The following is a 16,729-nucleotide window of genomic DNA, read 5'->3' as shown; positions in this document are numbered from 1 at the left end:
CAATAGGAAGGCTTTAATGAGCCCTGGATTTAGTAATTATCCCGACACCAAAGAGTACTTATGCATCTCTTTAACTCCAAGCATGTACTTACAGACTCCAGCCCTGCTCTTATGCAAAGCAGGTGCTGCAAGGTTATTAAAACTCATCAAGGCTTTGGGGCTCTTCTTCCTTCCAGCACAATTTCCAAGGAATTTAAACCAAGTGTTTGCTGTGATAAAGGGAACTTTGTTCAGCTCCCTGAAAACCTGGGGATTTGGTGCTGGCGAGAACCCAGGGGTGTGGATTTTGCTGCTGTGTTTGCTCACAAAAATCCCCTCAAGCAGCAAAAGTCTGGCAAAACCCTCAGCCCAGCACATCCCCTGCTTGGTCCCAGTGCATCCTCTCCCCTCCTCGACCCTCTCGTGGCCTTTAATTACAGACTGCCTGATATAGGGTCTCTTCCAGCCAGGTCTCACAAGCTCCTGGAGATCTATTTCACACCCAAGGCAGCTCAGCTACCTCAGAAGGCATAAAACCAGCAGGATGGCTTCTGTGGCAGCGTTGGAAACAAAAAAAAGTTTTAATAAAAGGCAAAATAACAAAACTCTTTACAGAGAAAACCTGAGCCAGGTGCAAGAGATTTTTGCTCTTGGTAAAACACCCCGCAAAAGCCATTAGTTCCTTTGTTCTCTTCTTTTTCTAGAGAATTCCTTAGGTGGGACTTTTTAGCTTCTGTTTAATTTGCTATCCTTAAGTTTGAGGTGAAGTCCCCAAGGTCCTATGAGATGCCTAACTGAAGAAAGAAACTTCTAGGTTTTTTTTCCTTTTTAAGGAGACAAAGAATAGCTTTGTCACTCTGTCACCACAAGGCACATTCCTACATCTGCCCAGTCCAGCAGTTGGCACAAAGAATTGGCCACTCCAGGGCTTAATTCTCGTGTTTGTGGGGGAAAATCTTCACCTTCCCATGGCCCCAAATATCTGTTTAACACCAGAATGGTTCTGCAGCTGTGTCAGAGGCCTCGACAGGACACGGCCACGGTGTGGATCATAAAACACCAGCTCAGCAGCTCTCTCCTCCATCGTTTCAGTCTCTGCTCAGCCACCTGGGTCAACACAAGCACTGGTAAGTCTTAAAATTGCCCAGCACATCTGAGCACAGGGGATGGGAATTCCCAGGGCTCGAGCCCTGCTGAAATCCTGCCAGATTTTACAGCAGTGACCAGAAAGGTGCTCAGCTCCTGTTCTGTGCTTTTGTATCCAGAATTACGTGATGTGGGTGCCACGACTATTGCAGATATTTTCACCCCCGACGAGGGGAGAGAATGATGCATCTGACTCCACCTTATCAGAAGGCTAACTGATTACTTTATTATACTATATTATTCTATATTATATTACACTACGTTATATTACATCTGAACTGAATCTGTCCAGCACTCAACTGCACACAACTGCCCTGAATCTCGTGACTGTCCCAACAGTCCCCACAGTCCCCACACACACACTTAGGCCTGACAGGCCAAGGAAACAAAACTCCATCACTCTGGGTAAACAATCGCCACATTGCATTCTACTTTGGCACAAACACAGGCACAGCGAATGAGATAAGAATTGTTTTTCCTTTCTCTGAGGTTCAGAGAACGCAAAACCCAGAAATATTCTCGGGAAGAATCGTGCCTTGCTTTTCTCTGTGAAGAGAAATGTGGCTACACGACAATCTAATGCAATCGCCTTTTCCCCCTCCTCTCACCTCATGATCATTTTAATTTTTGATCCTCATGATAATTTTAATTTTTGACACCTAAGAGGTATCAAATGGGGTGGGAATAGATAAGGACGGAGCCCTCATTCCTTTTTCCTGAGAAAAACTTGTGTGTGAGCTCAGAGACACATCCTGGCCTGTCCTGCACCTTCTTTTTCCAGATCCTCAGCCAAAATTTCCACGGGTGTTCTGTGATTGTTTGGGTACCTCAATAGTGGCAGATTTCACTTCAGACCTTTGCCCACGAGGACTCCCAGCTGAGCTCTGCTGCCTGAGCATGAAGTGGCTTTTCCCATGGTTTCTTTTTCCTCCTTTCCCACAGCTCACACCTCATCCCGGCACCGGGGACACATTTCCTGCCTTGCCAGGGCTGAGTGGGACGGATGCTCGCCTCGGAGCCCTCGTTATGCAGGCTGAGCTCTGCAGGCAGGTACTGGCAGACAGACAGACAGACAGGCAGGCAGACACACCCCCCCCATGAGCAGCACCTCATTTCCAGAGCTCAGCTCTCCCCCGCACCTCGGCGAGCGCTGCTGTGGGGGTGTGCTGCTAAAATTATTCATGGGGGAAAAAAAAACCCTTTTACAACCGAGAGCTGAGCCCCATCTTCTCTGGGTTTTCGTGTGTGGCTGGTATCTAGAAAGCAGCCTGAGAAGTGCAGTTTTTCTTTCCTAAACACACAAGGAGCCTCTTTTTCCATCTGTTGCAGCCTCTCTTTCCATCCTGCTGAGGAGGCAGCCTGCCCTGGGAGGGAATCACTGATCCAGGGACAATTCCAGGCACTCACGGCAGCAGCAGGAAGGAGTAGAACACCTGGCAGTGCTCAAAATAATATCTGCTACTTCAAAATAATATCTGTGCTTCCAGCAAGACCCCTCCCTCCGCCTGTCAGAGTGGGCTCCTGGGAGCTGGAACAAGAAAAATGGAAAAATAAAATGAGTGGCAGGTGCTTACAGAGGTTGGTTGTAAAGCTCTCGTGGTTTTTAGAGATTAGTTTGCTCTGCAGGCTCCTGTGGTCATGGTGAAGGACCCAGGCTCGTGTGAGCTTCCCTTTTGGTAAATGTTTAAGAGCTGCCTCGTGAAAAATAGGCGAGAAAGGAGAATCTATCAGTTGGGAGGAACTCTTTGCAGTAAATTTCAGGGGTTGATACAGCAAGGCATGCCAGACAGAGTCACGGAAGCACAGAATGGTTTGGCTTGGGAGGGACCTTAAAAATGATTTCATTGATCCTCTACACCTTGCACTACCCCAGGGTGCTCCAAGCCCTGTCCAGCCTGGCCTTGGACACCTTTCAACCTTTTCTGTGCAATGGGGCCTCTCTTAGGTTGGTTCTCCAAGGAGCTGAGGCTCACAGGACTGTGCTGCACCCCGTGTGTGTCCCTGGGTCTCTCCAACTTCCCACAACAACTCCCGAGCTTACTGGGATACTCAAACCCAGTGTGGCAGAGATGCAGAGCTCTCGAGGGTATTTCAGGTCTTGCAGCTTCTGTTTGATAGAAAAGAAATACAGATAGGTTCTGGGCTAGCTGCAGGAGTGCCCCATGTGGGAAAGACTGGGAGGTGATCCCGGCTGTCAGCATCAGAGGACATCACAAGCCCTAGGACAGGCTGCAGCCATGGGAACGGCATCAGCCCCCAGCCAGAGCACGGTTTGGGAGAGGTCCTGGCATTCCCAGAGCCGCTGTTCACAGGCTCAGAGGCACCTGAGCAGCTCCACACGTGGATCTCCTGCCCTGCATCCACAGGGGAGGCAGGGCTGGCTGCAGAGGGCTCAGACCTGAGAGTGCATAAAGCAGCACTGATACAGCGCAGCTGCAGAGGGGGCTCTGTAGGAAACGCTGCCCTGGGAAAGCCAGAAGAGCAGAATGTGTGTTTCAACAAGAAAAACGTGTCTGATGCCTCAGGTTTAGATTTTATATTTTCAGATTCCCTGCTGCTTTAGTGTGTGAGTCTGAGCTTCACATCAGGGGATGCTGAGCTCTGCACAGAGCAGGGAGACAAAACAATTCCTGCTCCAGCTGGGCACCAAGGACAAATGATCCAAAGCTCAGCCCAGGAGCACAAACAGTGTGGGCTGGAGAGAGAAAAACAAGCAGGATGGGAGTGCCTGGGCTAAAGCTGGAACGGGACAATGAACTGCAAGGTGCAAATGGAGCAGAGCTGAGCCAAGGGAGAGACCCCGGGAGCGCTCGTGCATTTTGGGACCATTTGGGTTCATCTTGGGGGCAGCCCTGGCTGGGCTCTTGTGCTGCCCAAGGTGCATCCACGGAGGCCTTTGAATAAATCCCTGCTTTATTCTCTAGCTCTGCCCAGCCTCTGCTCCAGGCCAGCCTCACAAGGCATCCCGTCAGGTCCAGAAGAAGCCAGCCCGTGGTGCAGTGAAGAGCTCCCAGGTGCAGCTCTGCAGGAGCCAGGCCCAGCCGCTGCTGCTCAGGGTGTGCACAGGCCCAGCAGAGAGCACAGCCCCTCCTCATCCTCCTCTCCCCCTGCTCCCTGCAGCCCCCCAGGACAGCCCTGGCCAGCTCAGATAAGGAGGTTGCAGGAAAAGAGTATTGCTGTGTGTGCAGGTGTCTCTCCTGTGTCTCCCCACGCCCCTGGGGCAATACAGGATTTCAGGCTGCAGCAGAAACCAGACCCTTTTTCCAGTGCAATCCTCTCTGCTCTGCAGTTGAACATTTCATGCTTTCAGCAAAGCACCTTGGCAAACAAGGCACAAACAAATCACGAGGGGTGAGGCTGAAGGGAATTATCGGGGCAAATTCTGTGGGGAGCAGACAGATCTCGGTGCCATTTGCGGGTCCGGGGATTTTTTTGGCTGCTGAGCCCAGCTCTGCCTGGATTGCTGTGTGGAAGTGCCTCCATCCTGCCGGGCAGGTGAACGTGCTGAGCTGCACAGAGACCACGAGGCTTTCACAGGAGCTCAGCATCAGCCTAATTTTGCTCCCAGTGGCATTGAATGAGGCAGAATTAGGCTGGAGCTGAGCTGCTGAAAGCTCTATCCTATCTTCCTCTTGCTGGAGTCGCCTAAAAATAAGGAGTCCAATTAAATCTACAGCAGTACAAAGTATGAGGGAATGTATAATTAATTTAAAAAATCAAAGGCTGTCTTACAGCGCTGATCAGCATTTAGCAATGCTGCCACCAGCTCTTACTCTCTTCATTCTTCCTTTTTAATCAGTGATTATTGTTGGATCTCCTGACAGTGCGATCACATATTCTGCTGGTATTTCAACAACTGCATTCCCTGGGAGCTGTAAACATACCCACAGGAGGAGAAGGAGAGAGGGAAAAATTTATTACCCTGGTCCTGACATTTAACTGGAGCCCTGATATTGGTGAAGGATAAAAATTTGCTCGCTGTGATACTCAAAGCTTTCATTTCCAGCGCAGCCCTGGCGAGAAACTAAAAGCTGAGAGAAGAAATTGCATGTCCAAGGTCACCTCCCAGAGTTACCACACTCCTTATGCTGCTTTTCTGCATCCAGCTCTCCCAGGAATAAAAAAGGGGTTTTATTTTTGGTCCACCAGGACAGCACAAGGCAGCCACAGGGCTTTGTCACCTCCCAGACGAGCGTGTCACACTTGCACTGTGCCCCTGGAGCTGAGGGGAGCTGCAGAGGATGAGCTCCTGCACTTCTGCTGGCAGCGATCCCCAGGAGCTCTGCTGGATCCACAGGAGCTGCCGTGGCTCCATCTGGGCCCCCAGAGCAGAATCTGCCTTTTATTTTGGGTGCCAGCTGCTCACAGAGGGACAACAGCGAGGCTGGGTTTGTCACACCCCTTCCTGGAGCCTCTTCCCTGGGTTCTGCCCAGATTTCCCCACTTTTCCCTTTCCTGGTGCCATTTCAGGCTCAATCCCTCTCTTTTTAGCTGGGTTCTGCCCAGATTTCCCCACTTTTTCCTTTCCTGGTGTCATTTCAGGTTCAATCCCTTCCTTTGTGGCTGGGTTGTGCCCAGATTTTTCCCTTTTCCCCTTTCCTCATGGCGTTTCAGGCTGAATCCTTTTCTTGTTATCAGGGCTGTGCCCAGATTTCCCCGTTTTCTCTTTTTGGTGCCATTTCAGGCTCAGTCCCTTTCTTTGTGGCTGGGTTATGCCCAGATTTCCCCACTTTCCCCTGTCCTGGTGCCATTTCAGGCTGAATCCCTCCTTTTATCTGGCTTATTCCCAGATTTCCCCCATTTTCCCTTTCTGGTGCCATTTCAAGCTGAATCCCTCCTTTTATCCGGCTTATTCCCAATTTCCCCATTTTTCCCTTTCCTGGTCTCATTTCAGGTCAGATCTCTCCTTTTTTCTGGGTTGTGCCCAGATTTCCCCATTTTCCCTTTCCTGGTCCCATTTCAGGCTGAATCCCTTTCTTTTTATCTGTGTTATTCCCAGATTTCCCCACTTTCCCCTCTCCTGGCACCATTTCAGGCTGGATCCCTCCTTTTGTCTGGGTTATTCCCAGATTTCCCCACTTTCCCCTCTCCTGGCACCATTTCGGGCTGGATCCCTCCTTTTGAGGCACAGCTCCAAACCCCCCTGCTCCAGCAAGGACAGATTTTTTCCAGGAGGGAATCCTGCGAGGAAAGCACCGCAGAGCCCAGCAGTGGAGCAGGGACTGCCCACCCTGGGAGGTGAACCCTGAGCTGGTGGCATCGTCCCCTCTGATCAGGGACCTGCTCCAGCCTTGTCCCCAGCCCCAGGGCACCTTTGCTGCGCTCTGGGTGCCTTTTCAAAGAGCTCAGATGCAATCCAGACCTGAATATCCCCTCAGTTTATGGGAAATTCCTCCTCTCTGCCTTCTCCCTGCCCCATCCCTTTTTTCCTGCATGTTTAACCCACGGATTCCCCCTGGCACTGCCAATTCCTGCCACGGGTGATGCGACCCCAGGGCTCCTTCACAAGAATCACACCGCAAGGCTCTCTAATTACTCCAGGCAGGCAGAAAATAAATAATTGTGAGAGGTAAATTATTCCCAGCCTGGTCCCTGCACTCCCCAGGGCGAGTCTGACTCGCCATTTCTTGATCCTCAACTAAATGCCTTTTGTAAAAAATAGATTTTTTAAAATGAAATAATTTTTAATAAGTAAAATTATTAATAATAAGTTTTAAATAATAAGTTTTAAAACTTAAAATAAGGCTTTCGATAGCAATAATTTTATAATTATAATTTATAATAATTAAACAAATTTTTGGATTAAAAATTATTAGAGAAAGATCAGCCACCCCTAAGTGCAGTGAAATTCAGGGGAAGGTCTGTCCCCGCTGCAGGCTGGTGTAGAGCAGCTCAAGGAGGACAAAAAGGGATCTCAGAGTTCTCAAGGGACTTTTATCTGTACAAACATCAGCCCTGGGCTGTGTTAAGGGTTTTTCTGTCTGTTAAACCTAAAGAAGAAACTTTTCTTTTCAGTTTGCAACACGATTCCCTGCAATTTTAATACTCTGTACAGCGCATTTCTGAAGGATCACCCCTCCCCACGGGTTCAGGGCTCCAGGATCCAGCTCTGCTGCTGTCAGATTTAAAAATAAAGATCTCCACAAGAGTTTTTTTTACGTAAGGAACAGTAATTTTTACTTCTCTGCTGCCTTTGCTGACTGGGCACTGCTACAGGCTGCTCTGAACTACGCATTTGAAGTTATTTTTGCAATGTGTTATTAGCCTGAAGTTGCATCTCTCCCTTTTTGATGCATAATTTAGATTTTAGCCTCTCATAAATTACATGCCTAAGGAACTGCTGATGCTTCTGGGAAAGAGGAAAAAAAAAAATATAGACTCCAACAACAATAAAAAGACCGTACAAAGTATTCTTTGTGGAGACTGCTCTGGATATGAACACATTTATGCTTCTCTGAGTTCTCCCCTATTTTTGTCTCTGGGATGTTGACACAAAGACAGAACCTCTGTTGTTGGGGTGACTCACCAAGATCAGGGAGATCTTGTGAATTCTCCCATCATCTGCAGCCTGAAATCCCAGCTCTGGGTGGCACCCAGAGGGATGGATGGGGTAGGAAAAACAAAACAAAAAAAGAAATAAATTTGCTTTTTCTAATGGAGGAGGTTCTTCCTTGCAGAGCAGCAAGGGAATCTCCAGGAAAAGCAGGATTATTAAAGTCCTGAGGGGGTTGGAGCAACTCAATCTCGTGCTGGATTTGCTCCTGTTCTGCTGCTTGATGTTGACAAATCTGTTTATTTTTGGGTGCATTTTATATCCTCTGCTCAAAATAGAGGTAGGGAGGTCTTTGCCTGTTGCTGCTTTCCTTTAGGTTACCATAGAATTTCTTCCAAAAGCTGCTGAAAAAAAAAGAAATAAAATTCCCAGTGGCTTCCAAAATGGTTCTGGCCTGAACATTTCTAATGAAAGGAGTGGGAATTTTGGACAAGCGGGTGAAATGCCACAGCTCCCTGCACAACCTGGCTTCAAATTAGTGATGCCAGGTGTGAACTTAATGAAAATCAGGGAAAAGAAACTTTCTGTTGCAAAACAAACTGAAGATTTCTGCAGGCTCCGCATTGTCCCCCAGTAACTGTAACTGGGTTCATCTGCTGCTCCTGAGGTTGAAAAGAAGAAATTATTGCCTGAGATCATCTGTCCAAGGAAAACTGAGATAAAGTGGGGAATGGGGGAAAAAAAAAAGTCCAAAATTGGATGTTTTTGTAAATATTGGAGGCAGCATCAGCAGGTTTTTAAGTGTGTAATTTATGAGGGAAGTGCCTCAAATGAAATCAGGCACTTAAAAAAATCAGCAAAGTGTGGAGGACGTAATCACCTTTGAAGAATTTTGAAATCCTTTTCACATTTGTATTATTCGAGTCCCTCCCTCCTGTAATTTCACTTTTTTTTTGCTGTTGTTGGTGTTTGAATGGCACAGCTCCTGATACCAAGCGATTATTTCAGAATCAAGTTCCATTAGGAAAGGCAAAGTCGATCCATGTCCTTCCTGCCTGGCAAGAAAAGCCTAAGGAAACAACTTCAGTGTGTCCTAAATCCTTATAGGAATGAAAACAAATCTCAAGTTTTAATTCTAATAATTAAATCTCAGTCTTTAAGCCAGGCCCAGGAGTTTCTGTCCTTAGTCAAACCTGAGTTTTGCAGATTTCTGTCGGAGGAGGTGCAGGATGGAGAGAAAACAGCTCAGAAACTCCAACCCTAAAACTTTGTGGCACTTCCCCAGTTCAGGTGATTATTTCAGAATCAGCGAGTTCCATTAGGAAAGGCAAAGTCGATCCATGTCCCTCCTGCCTGGCAAGAAAAGCTTAAGAAAACAACTTCAGTGTGTCCTAAATCCTTCTAGAAACAAAAAACCCCTCATGTTTTAATGTTCTAATGTTTAAATCTCAGTCTTTAAGCCAGGCCCAGGAGTTTCTGTCCTTAGTCAAACCTGAGTTTTGCAGATTTCTGTCGGAGGAGGTGCAGGATGGAGAGAAAACAGCTCAGAAACTCCAACCCTAAAACTCTGGGGCAGTTCCCCAGAATTACTAAAAGTCAGTGGCAGTTTTTTGGGATGTGGCTGATTTTCTGTGTCCCTCTGTGCCATTACCAGGAGAGCTCCAGGAGCATTTTTGGGACAACCCACCACCATACAAAAACCTCCTCATTAAAGTCCCATCATTTTCCTCCTCTCAAATCAACGTGAATTGAATTATTTCAGACATTTCCCGCACCGAAAAATCTTCCCTGAGGTTTTTGAAGCCTTTGGCCTCCTGCAGCAGCTGGAGGACCTTTGCTAAAAGCAGGAATAGAAGTTCCTGGGTAAAAGCCAAACCAGTGACAGCCTCACACCTTGTCCAAATCCATGAGGATTAAGCCCTTTATGTAGCCTGAAAAATCAACTTTTTTCCCAGCTGAGAGCTCCACATTTCCAAACCCAACACGGGATTTTTGTCAGTGTCGAGAAGAGGTGAAATTTTCCAAGTGGGATTTATTTTTTATTTTTGTTTTATTTTTTTCCAACTGGGATTTTTTTATTTTTTAATTTTTTTTCCACTGGGATTTATTTTTGGTTTTATTTTAATTTTTTTTCCAACTGGGATTTATTTTTAGGGAGCTGGGTGTTTCATGATGACAATAGAAACTTCTGCTCAAGCCTCCTGCCCAACTTTCAGACCTTGGTGATGGAAATTTGGGCTTGCAGGGTGTTAGAAATACAAATTCTCTTGTTGGCTTTTCACATGGATTAAGATGAATGCTGCATCTATAACGCTAAATTAACTTTGTTTTTATTTCAGCTATTCACAAAAAACTTAGACATAGTAGCAGTAATGAGTTATTCTATTATTAACTATAGAATAGTTTATAAAGTGTTTTAATTTTATAAAGTTTTGAAGTTTTAAGGTATTAGGGTTAGAGTAAAATAGTATAATAATAGTTATAGATACAACTATTAATAATATAGTAATATAGGATAATAATAATGATATAACTATTAATAGTATAGTAATATAGTCTAGTAATAGTTATAATTATTAATAATAATGTAGTATAATAATAGTTATAAATATAACTATTAGTATATAGTAATATATTCGAATAATAGTTATAAATATAACTATTAATAATATATTAATATAGTATAATAATGGTTATAAATATAACTTGTAATAATATAGTAATGTAGTATAATACTAGTTATATCTATAACTAATAACAATATATAACTATAGTCTAATAATAGTTATAAATATAACTATTAATATATAGTAATATAGTCTAATAATAGCTATAAATATAACTATTAATAATATAGTAATATATTCTAATAATAGTTATAAATATAACTATTAATAATACAGTAATATAGTATAATAACAGTTATAAATATAACTATTAATATGTAGTAATATAGTCTAATAATAATTATAAATATAATTATTAATAATATAGTAATATAGTCTAATAATAGTTATAAATATAACTATTAATATATTCTAATAATAGTGATAGATAAAACTATTCTGTAGTTATAAGTGAACTCTCTGTTTAGGCAGGAACATCCGCTGAGCATGTAAAGAGGACCCTACTATTAATTATTAATATAATTAATGTATAATATTAATTATAATTACTATAATATACCAACTCTCCACTACTAATTAATAGACCAACTATCAACATCAGCCATTTAAAGAAAGCACGGACCAAGGCCCAGCCTAAAAGTGATTAAAAGAAGTTCCAAAAGCACATCCAAGAACCAGACACTCTAAAAAAGCAGACCCAAAGTTGGCCACGCCAAATCATTCCTAAAATATGCAAATGAGTTTATAGAAAACGATGAATATACATATGAGCCTATGAATATATGAATGTACAAGAGTAGATGAATATACAACAAACTAATTTAATAAAAAAGTGTTTAAGGAGTGTCCTCAAAGGTGGCGGGGTGCTCTCAGCTGAGTGCCAAGACACACTCGACCATAATTTTTATTTTAGTTTCTTTGTCTCCTATTGTCCTTTATTAAACTTTATAAATTTAATTTAATTTTCATTTGCACAGAGCAGAGCGAGCCGTGTTTTCCACACGGGGAGCTCACCTGGAGGCAGGCTGAGGAAAGGTAACACCACTGCCCCAAACCCGGCACCAGGGACTGGGACTGGCCTCCAAAGGCACTCAAACAATGACCTTTCAATGGGTTCCAGCACTTCCGTCATCAACAAAAGATGATTTTCTCTCCTTATCTGGGTGCCAAGTGCTGTGCCGGCACGACAATGCAGGCATTGTTCTTGCAGCCCCAGGCTGAGATGGATTTTGGTGACTGCTGCTCTTCCCAACACAATCGGCTGCTGACAGTTATTCCAGCCGAGCTTTAACTCCTTCCAGCCGCAGGAACCTCTCCCAAAAAGGCCTTCTTTCTTTTTTAATTTGTATTTTTTTATTATTATTTTTTATTTTTCCTTCCCTACTAAGAACAGAAAGGAACCTAAACCTGCGGCTCTCAGTGTTAGATAACATGTAAATGACGGTGAGTCACAGTGGAAAATCGTAGATGAAAACTGCACAAAGGCTTATTTAAGCAGCATCTCATGATTCCTTCCCTGCGCCGGAGCGTGTGAGATGTACTCACACACACGCTCCAGAATAATGCTGCTATTTGTCCATCCCTCTGCCCTGCAGCTGCCTTGGAAGAGAGATCCAGAATAAAAACGCACACTGGTATCCATACTCAGATTCTCACATTCATTTCCCATTCCCCAGCGACGCACGAGGAGCCTGGAGCAGGTTGGATCTCTGGCACCTTTGGGACACGCACCCTAACTGCCACGCTCCTTGCCCTGGGAAAGCTTGCTGGGTTCTTGCTGGGTCACGAATGGGATATTCCTGATTTACAGTCTGGAAAAGAGGCAGCTGCTGGGTGATCCTCAGAACCCAAAGACTGGGGATGGATTCCAAGGGCTGGTTTCCCAGATTTCGCTCCAAGAACCACACAAGAGCTGCTTGGAAAGAAGGTCAGGACAGGCAGAAGATCTGACTTGTGGCAGAAAACACTGAGAACAAGGTGCTGTTTTTTTTTTCCCTCTGTGCATGTGGTATTTCTGTAATTCAAGCTCCAGCAGCAGCCAAGCTCTGAAAACAAACCCAAAGGAAGAGCCAAATATGTCAGTAGGAGCTGGAGAGCAGTCCCAGCAGTGCCTGAGAGCCTAAGGATGGGAGATATTCTATTTTCTCCTGAATTTTATTCTATCTTCTCCTGAATCAGAAACCTGCCTGAAATCTTCTGCTAAGGAAACATCCCGAGGGGAGAGAGAAAACAGCTCAGCCAAAACAAAAGATTTTAACTCCTGAGGGACACAGGTTCACAAATAAGAGCCAGAAACCGTGGCTGGATTTCTGCAGAAAGGCTGCAAAAGTGCATTATGTTGTGGAGAAGGAGTTTCCATCTTACTCATCCTGCCCAGAATTGTTCCCAGTAGGATTCCTTTTATTTCCCCCTCCAGCTCAGCTGAAGGAACAGGGCCAGCCGACCTCACAATTAGAAATGTTCTTCCTGATGCTCCCTCGTAATTTGTCTGCTTATTTTCATGCATTAGCCTTTACGAGCTCCTCGAGGCCACCTTAATTGCATTCCCTTCTGGCTGCTCAGGGAAGGGCTTTTTCTCTTTCATTTTTGCATGGGTTGAAAGCAGGGTTTGGGGCAGAGTGCTGGGAGCAGGGAGCTCTGGCAGGGACCATCATCATCATCATCATCATCATCCCCATCATGTGGGGAGCAGCAGAGGGTGCCAGTTCCATGTCCCAGCCTGGGATCCCAGCCCTGCCACTCACAATTCCCATTTTATTCCTTTCCTTCCCTCAGGGCAGCTCTGCATCTCCCTGCTGTGCCCACAGCTCCCTCCTGGAGGTGCCTCCGCGAATTCTTGGTGATTCTTTTCTTCCTGAGCAGCTCAGCTGGGATTTTCACAGCACCCCGAGGTGGGAGCTTCCCAAATCCCACCCACCTGGCTCTGCCGAGCCTTGCTCAGCCCCTTCAGCCTCCTCTGAAAACCCCATCCCTGAAAGAATTCCTGAGCCAAAGCTCGTTCGTAACATCCCGTGCTGGAATGGAGCTCAGGAACTCCCAGAGGGAAATCAGCAGGGTGGTGTGTCCACAAAAAATCCAAAAAAATCCAAAAAAGTGCCTGTGCACAGGCAGAGGGGCTGAAAAGACCCCAAAAGTGCCTGGGCACAGGCAGAGGGGCTGAAAAGACCCCAAAAACTTCTGTGTAAAGGCAGAGGGGCTGAAAAGACCCCAAAAGTGCCTGGGCACAGGCAGAGGGGCTGAAAAGACCCCAAAAACTTCTGTGTAAAGGCAGAGGGGCTGAAAAGACCCCAAAAGTGCCTGTGCACAGGCAGGGGGGCTGAAAAGACCCCAAAAGCTCCTGCACACAGTCAGAGGGGCTGAAAAGACCCCAAAGCTCCTGTGCACAGGCGGGGGGGCTGAAAAGACACCAAAAGTGCCTGTGCAAAGGCAGAGGGGCTGAAAAGACCCCAAAAGCTCCTGTGCACAGGCAGAGGGGCTGAAAAGACACCAAAAGCTCCTGTGCACAGGCAGAGGGGCTGAAAAGACACCAAAAGCTCCTGTGCACAGGCAGAGGGGCTGAAAATACCCCAAAAGTGCCTGTGCACAGGCAGAGGGGCTGAAAAGACCCCAAAGCTCCTGTGCACAGGCAGAGAGGCTGAAAAGACCCCAAAGCTCCTGTGCAGAGCAGGGGGAGATGCAAAGGCTAAAGGCTCCAACAACCACCAAGCATCAACTTCACCCCCACCCGCCTCCCACACACAACCAGAAATAACCTGAAATAATTCCTTTAAGTGTGGCTGTATTGCAGTTACGTATTTAATGACTTAAAGGGAAGGCATTTCACTTCGGAATAAAGGTGGATTTTCCATGGTTTGAGGGGAAGCAGTGCTCCTGCACCCAGTTTCCTGAGTTTTTCTGAACGTTTTGCAGCTCTCAGTGGATTGAAGTCCAGGCTGCTGTCTCAGGTATTCACTCCCCTCATTAAGAGACAGAAAACCACAGCACAAATGGGTTCAGCAGCTAAACTTAGCACACAGTAATTCAGCGAGAGAACAAGGAATGAGAGAATTCTCCCATCCTGCTCGCTGAATATTAGAAGAAATTAAAATACATCTCATCTTCCCTCTGCTCCTGTTGTTTGCTGCCTCAGGCATTGTCTTTTGGTGGATAATAATACAATTCAGGGCAAAGAGTTAAGCAGAAATGTTTGTGGCAGAATGCTGGGGACATCATTCAGAAAGAGGAGTAGGAGGAAGCGCACACAGGAAAATTTCACGTTGGAATTATCCAGGCTCCCTGGGGATGGAAGCATCTGACTGAGTCACGTTCTGAATGTTATTAACGTGGTGAAGAGTTCAAATCCCTGGGATTGTCTCTCCTTTTCTCCAAAGACTTTTGCAGTGACCACAGCCACACTCTGCTCCAGCTGCTCCCAGGAAATTCTGACTTTAATGTGTTTAGCTTATCAGTACCTTTGTAGCATTAATTTGGGTTTTGCAAACAGAGGGATGTCCTTGAATGTGTTTTGGTTTTTGTTTTCACGGGCTCCACTCGTTTTGACCTTGCAAATGGGCAGAGAGATGATAAAACCAAGTTTTTGCTGTTTTTACCACCACATCATGACTGAGAGAAAACGAGCTGCGAGACCCAGCAAACTTCTCTGGTGGTTTCTGTGCTCACAGCTTGGTAGGGACAGGACACCCCAAAAAAAGGAGAGCATTTCAGCTCACACTTCTGGCATCACTTTCCCCATCCCCCTGAATCATTTAGGTTGGAAAGGACCCGTGAGACCACTGAATCCAATCCTTCCCCCTGCCCTGGAGGCCACCACTGACCGTGTCCCCAAGTGCCACATGCATAGTGATTTTACAACTCCACCTCCACGAGTGGAATAAACCCACGATTTAGGGCGTGCCATCCACCCAGGGCTTGGAACAAATCATCTTTAAGGCTCCTCCCAGCCCAAACCATTCCATGACTGTGATTCTGGGGCAGGCAGAAGTCTGGGGTGCTCTGGGGTGTCCCCCTGTGAACATAATTCCCCTCAGCCCTGTGCTCTGCACCTGAGATGTGACATTTGGGGAGTCCTGCCCTGGGAGTGTTTCCTCCTTGCAGCTGAGTAGGAAATACTCAAAGAACCACTTCCTGTGCTGTCAGTGGGGCAAGATGAAAGCTGCAGTGAGTTTTGCATTTCTCTGAGCCCTGAAAGCCTCAGCAGAGAGCAAACAGCACGTGGCACTACCACCGTTAGCACAGGGAATCTCCTGATCTTTACAGCACCACTCCCCCCTGTTTACAGTGCAAAAAAAATGCAATTCCAGCCCCCAGGCTGACAATTCCCAGCAACACACCCCCCCCCAGCCAAACCCCAGAGCTCCTCATTTCTGAGGAGTCACCGAAATGCTCTTTTGAAGGCACAGCACCTGAGCGGGGTGTCAGCTCCCATTTCAGCTCGCCTGGAACAAAGCAAGGAGGCAGTCAAGCCCTGGCAGCCTCCTTCCCCTCCTGGGTGGCAGATGGCAGCTTTGCAGGGGTGTTAAATCTGTGTTAAATCTGCTCCCAGCTAACGGGGTGTTGTTTCTTCCAGTGCTCCATCCTTCTCCACAGGAGCAAACCATCCATCCTCACTAAACCACGGCCCAACCCAACAGTCAAGAGACTGAAATGTGACTGGGGGTAAAAATAAAAAAAACATTAAAAATGACACCACCTACGTCTCCCAGCCCCCTCTCCAATAAACAGGGCTGTTCATATTTTCCCATGCCTTTTGTCAGTTTAAGGGCTGAATTCTGTGTGCTGCTCACAGCCAGGCTGCCCAGGAATGCTGAAATGTGCAGGGGGGGAGACGCCCTGGTGTTTGTTCAGAGGACGGGGCACAATCCCTGCCCTGAAGTGCTCACGGCTCAAACAGAGGAGGGCACAACCAGCCCGTGGGCCAGAGGATGGAACAACCCACCTTTGGGACACCCTAACTCCCAGAGCGGGTGGCTCGGGTGCGCCGTGCAGGTCTCAGGTGTTGTGTTATTGAGTTTTCGCTCCCGCAGCAGGGTGGTTTCTGCAGCAGCACCATCGTTTTGGGATTCCCCCTTTGCCAGCAGCTTGGCTGTGTCTGGGAGGGCCCGGCTGCCTGACAAGGACCAAGGAGGTGAATCCAGAATGGCTCCAGCTGCTGCGTGGAACGGAAAGCCAGGCTGGAGCCAGCAGCTTGCAGCACTGGGAGGGACAGGGGATGGGGACTTGGAGAGCAGCTTTCAGCCAGGACACCCCACTCTGCACCCCCAGGGTGTCCCCCCGCCACCCCTACCGTGCAGTGCTGTGAAATGCCCTGAGGATTTTGCATAAAACGCTCATTTTTCAGTGGAATTATTGGTAAAAATAAGAATATAAGGAGAGGGGCTTTCTGTGGCAAATATTATGTAAGTATTATAAATAAATATAAATAAAAGTATAAATATAAAGATATAAATTATAACTATAAATATAAAAAGAAATATAAATTAAAATG

At 46.3% G+C, this 16,729-nt stretch overlaps 1 protein-coding gene across 1 annotated transcript in view; it reads right to left on the bottom strand.

Moving 5' to 3' along the window:
* UBASH3B (ubiquitin associated and SH3 domain containing B) overlaps positions 1-16,474 on the bottom strand; it is a 51,889-nt gene extending 35,415 nt beyond the window's left edge. Inside the window, exon 1 of the mRNA XM_038161513.1 lies at positions 15,648-16,474. Within this exon, the coding sequence (XP_038017441.1) occupies positions 15,648-15,670 (23 nt within the window). The 5' untranslated portion in view covers positions 15,671-16,474. The remainder of the gene's footprint in view (positions 1-15,647) is intronic.
* Positions 16,475-16,729: the final 255 nt, after the last annotated feature.

Source organism: Motacilla alba, chromosome 24, assembly GCF_015832195.1.
Source record: "Motacilla alba alba isolate MOTALB_02 chromosome 24, Motacilla_alba_V1.0_pri, whole genome shotgun sequence".
Classification (NCBI taxonomy): Eukaryota; Metazoa; Chordata; class Aves; order Passeriformes; family Motacillidae; genus Motacilla; species Motacilla alba.
This window is presented reverse-complemented; position numbering and strand designations above follow the sequence as displayed.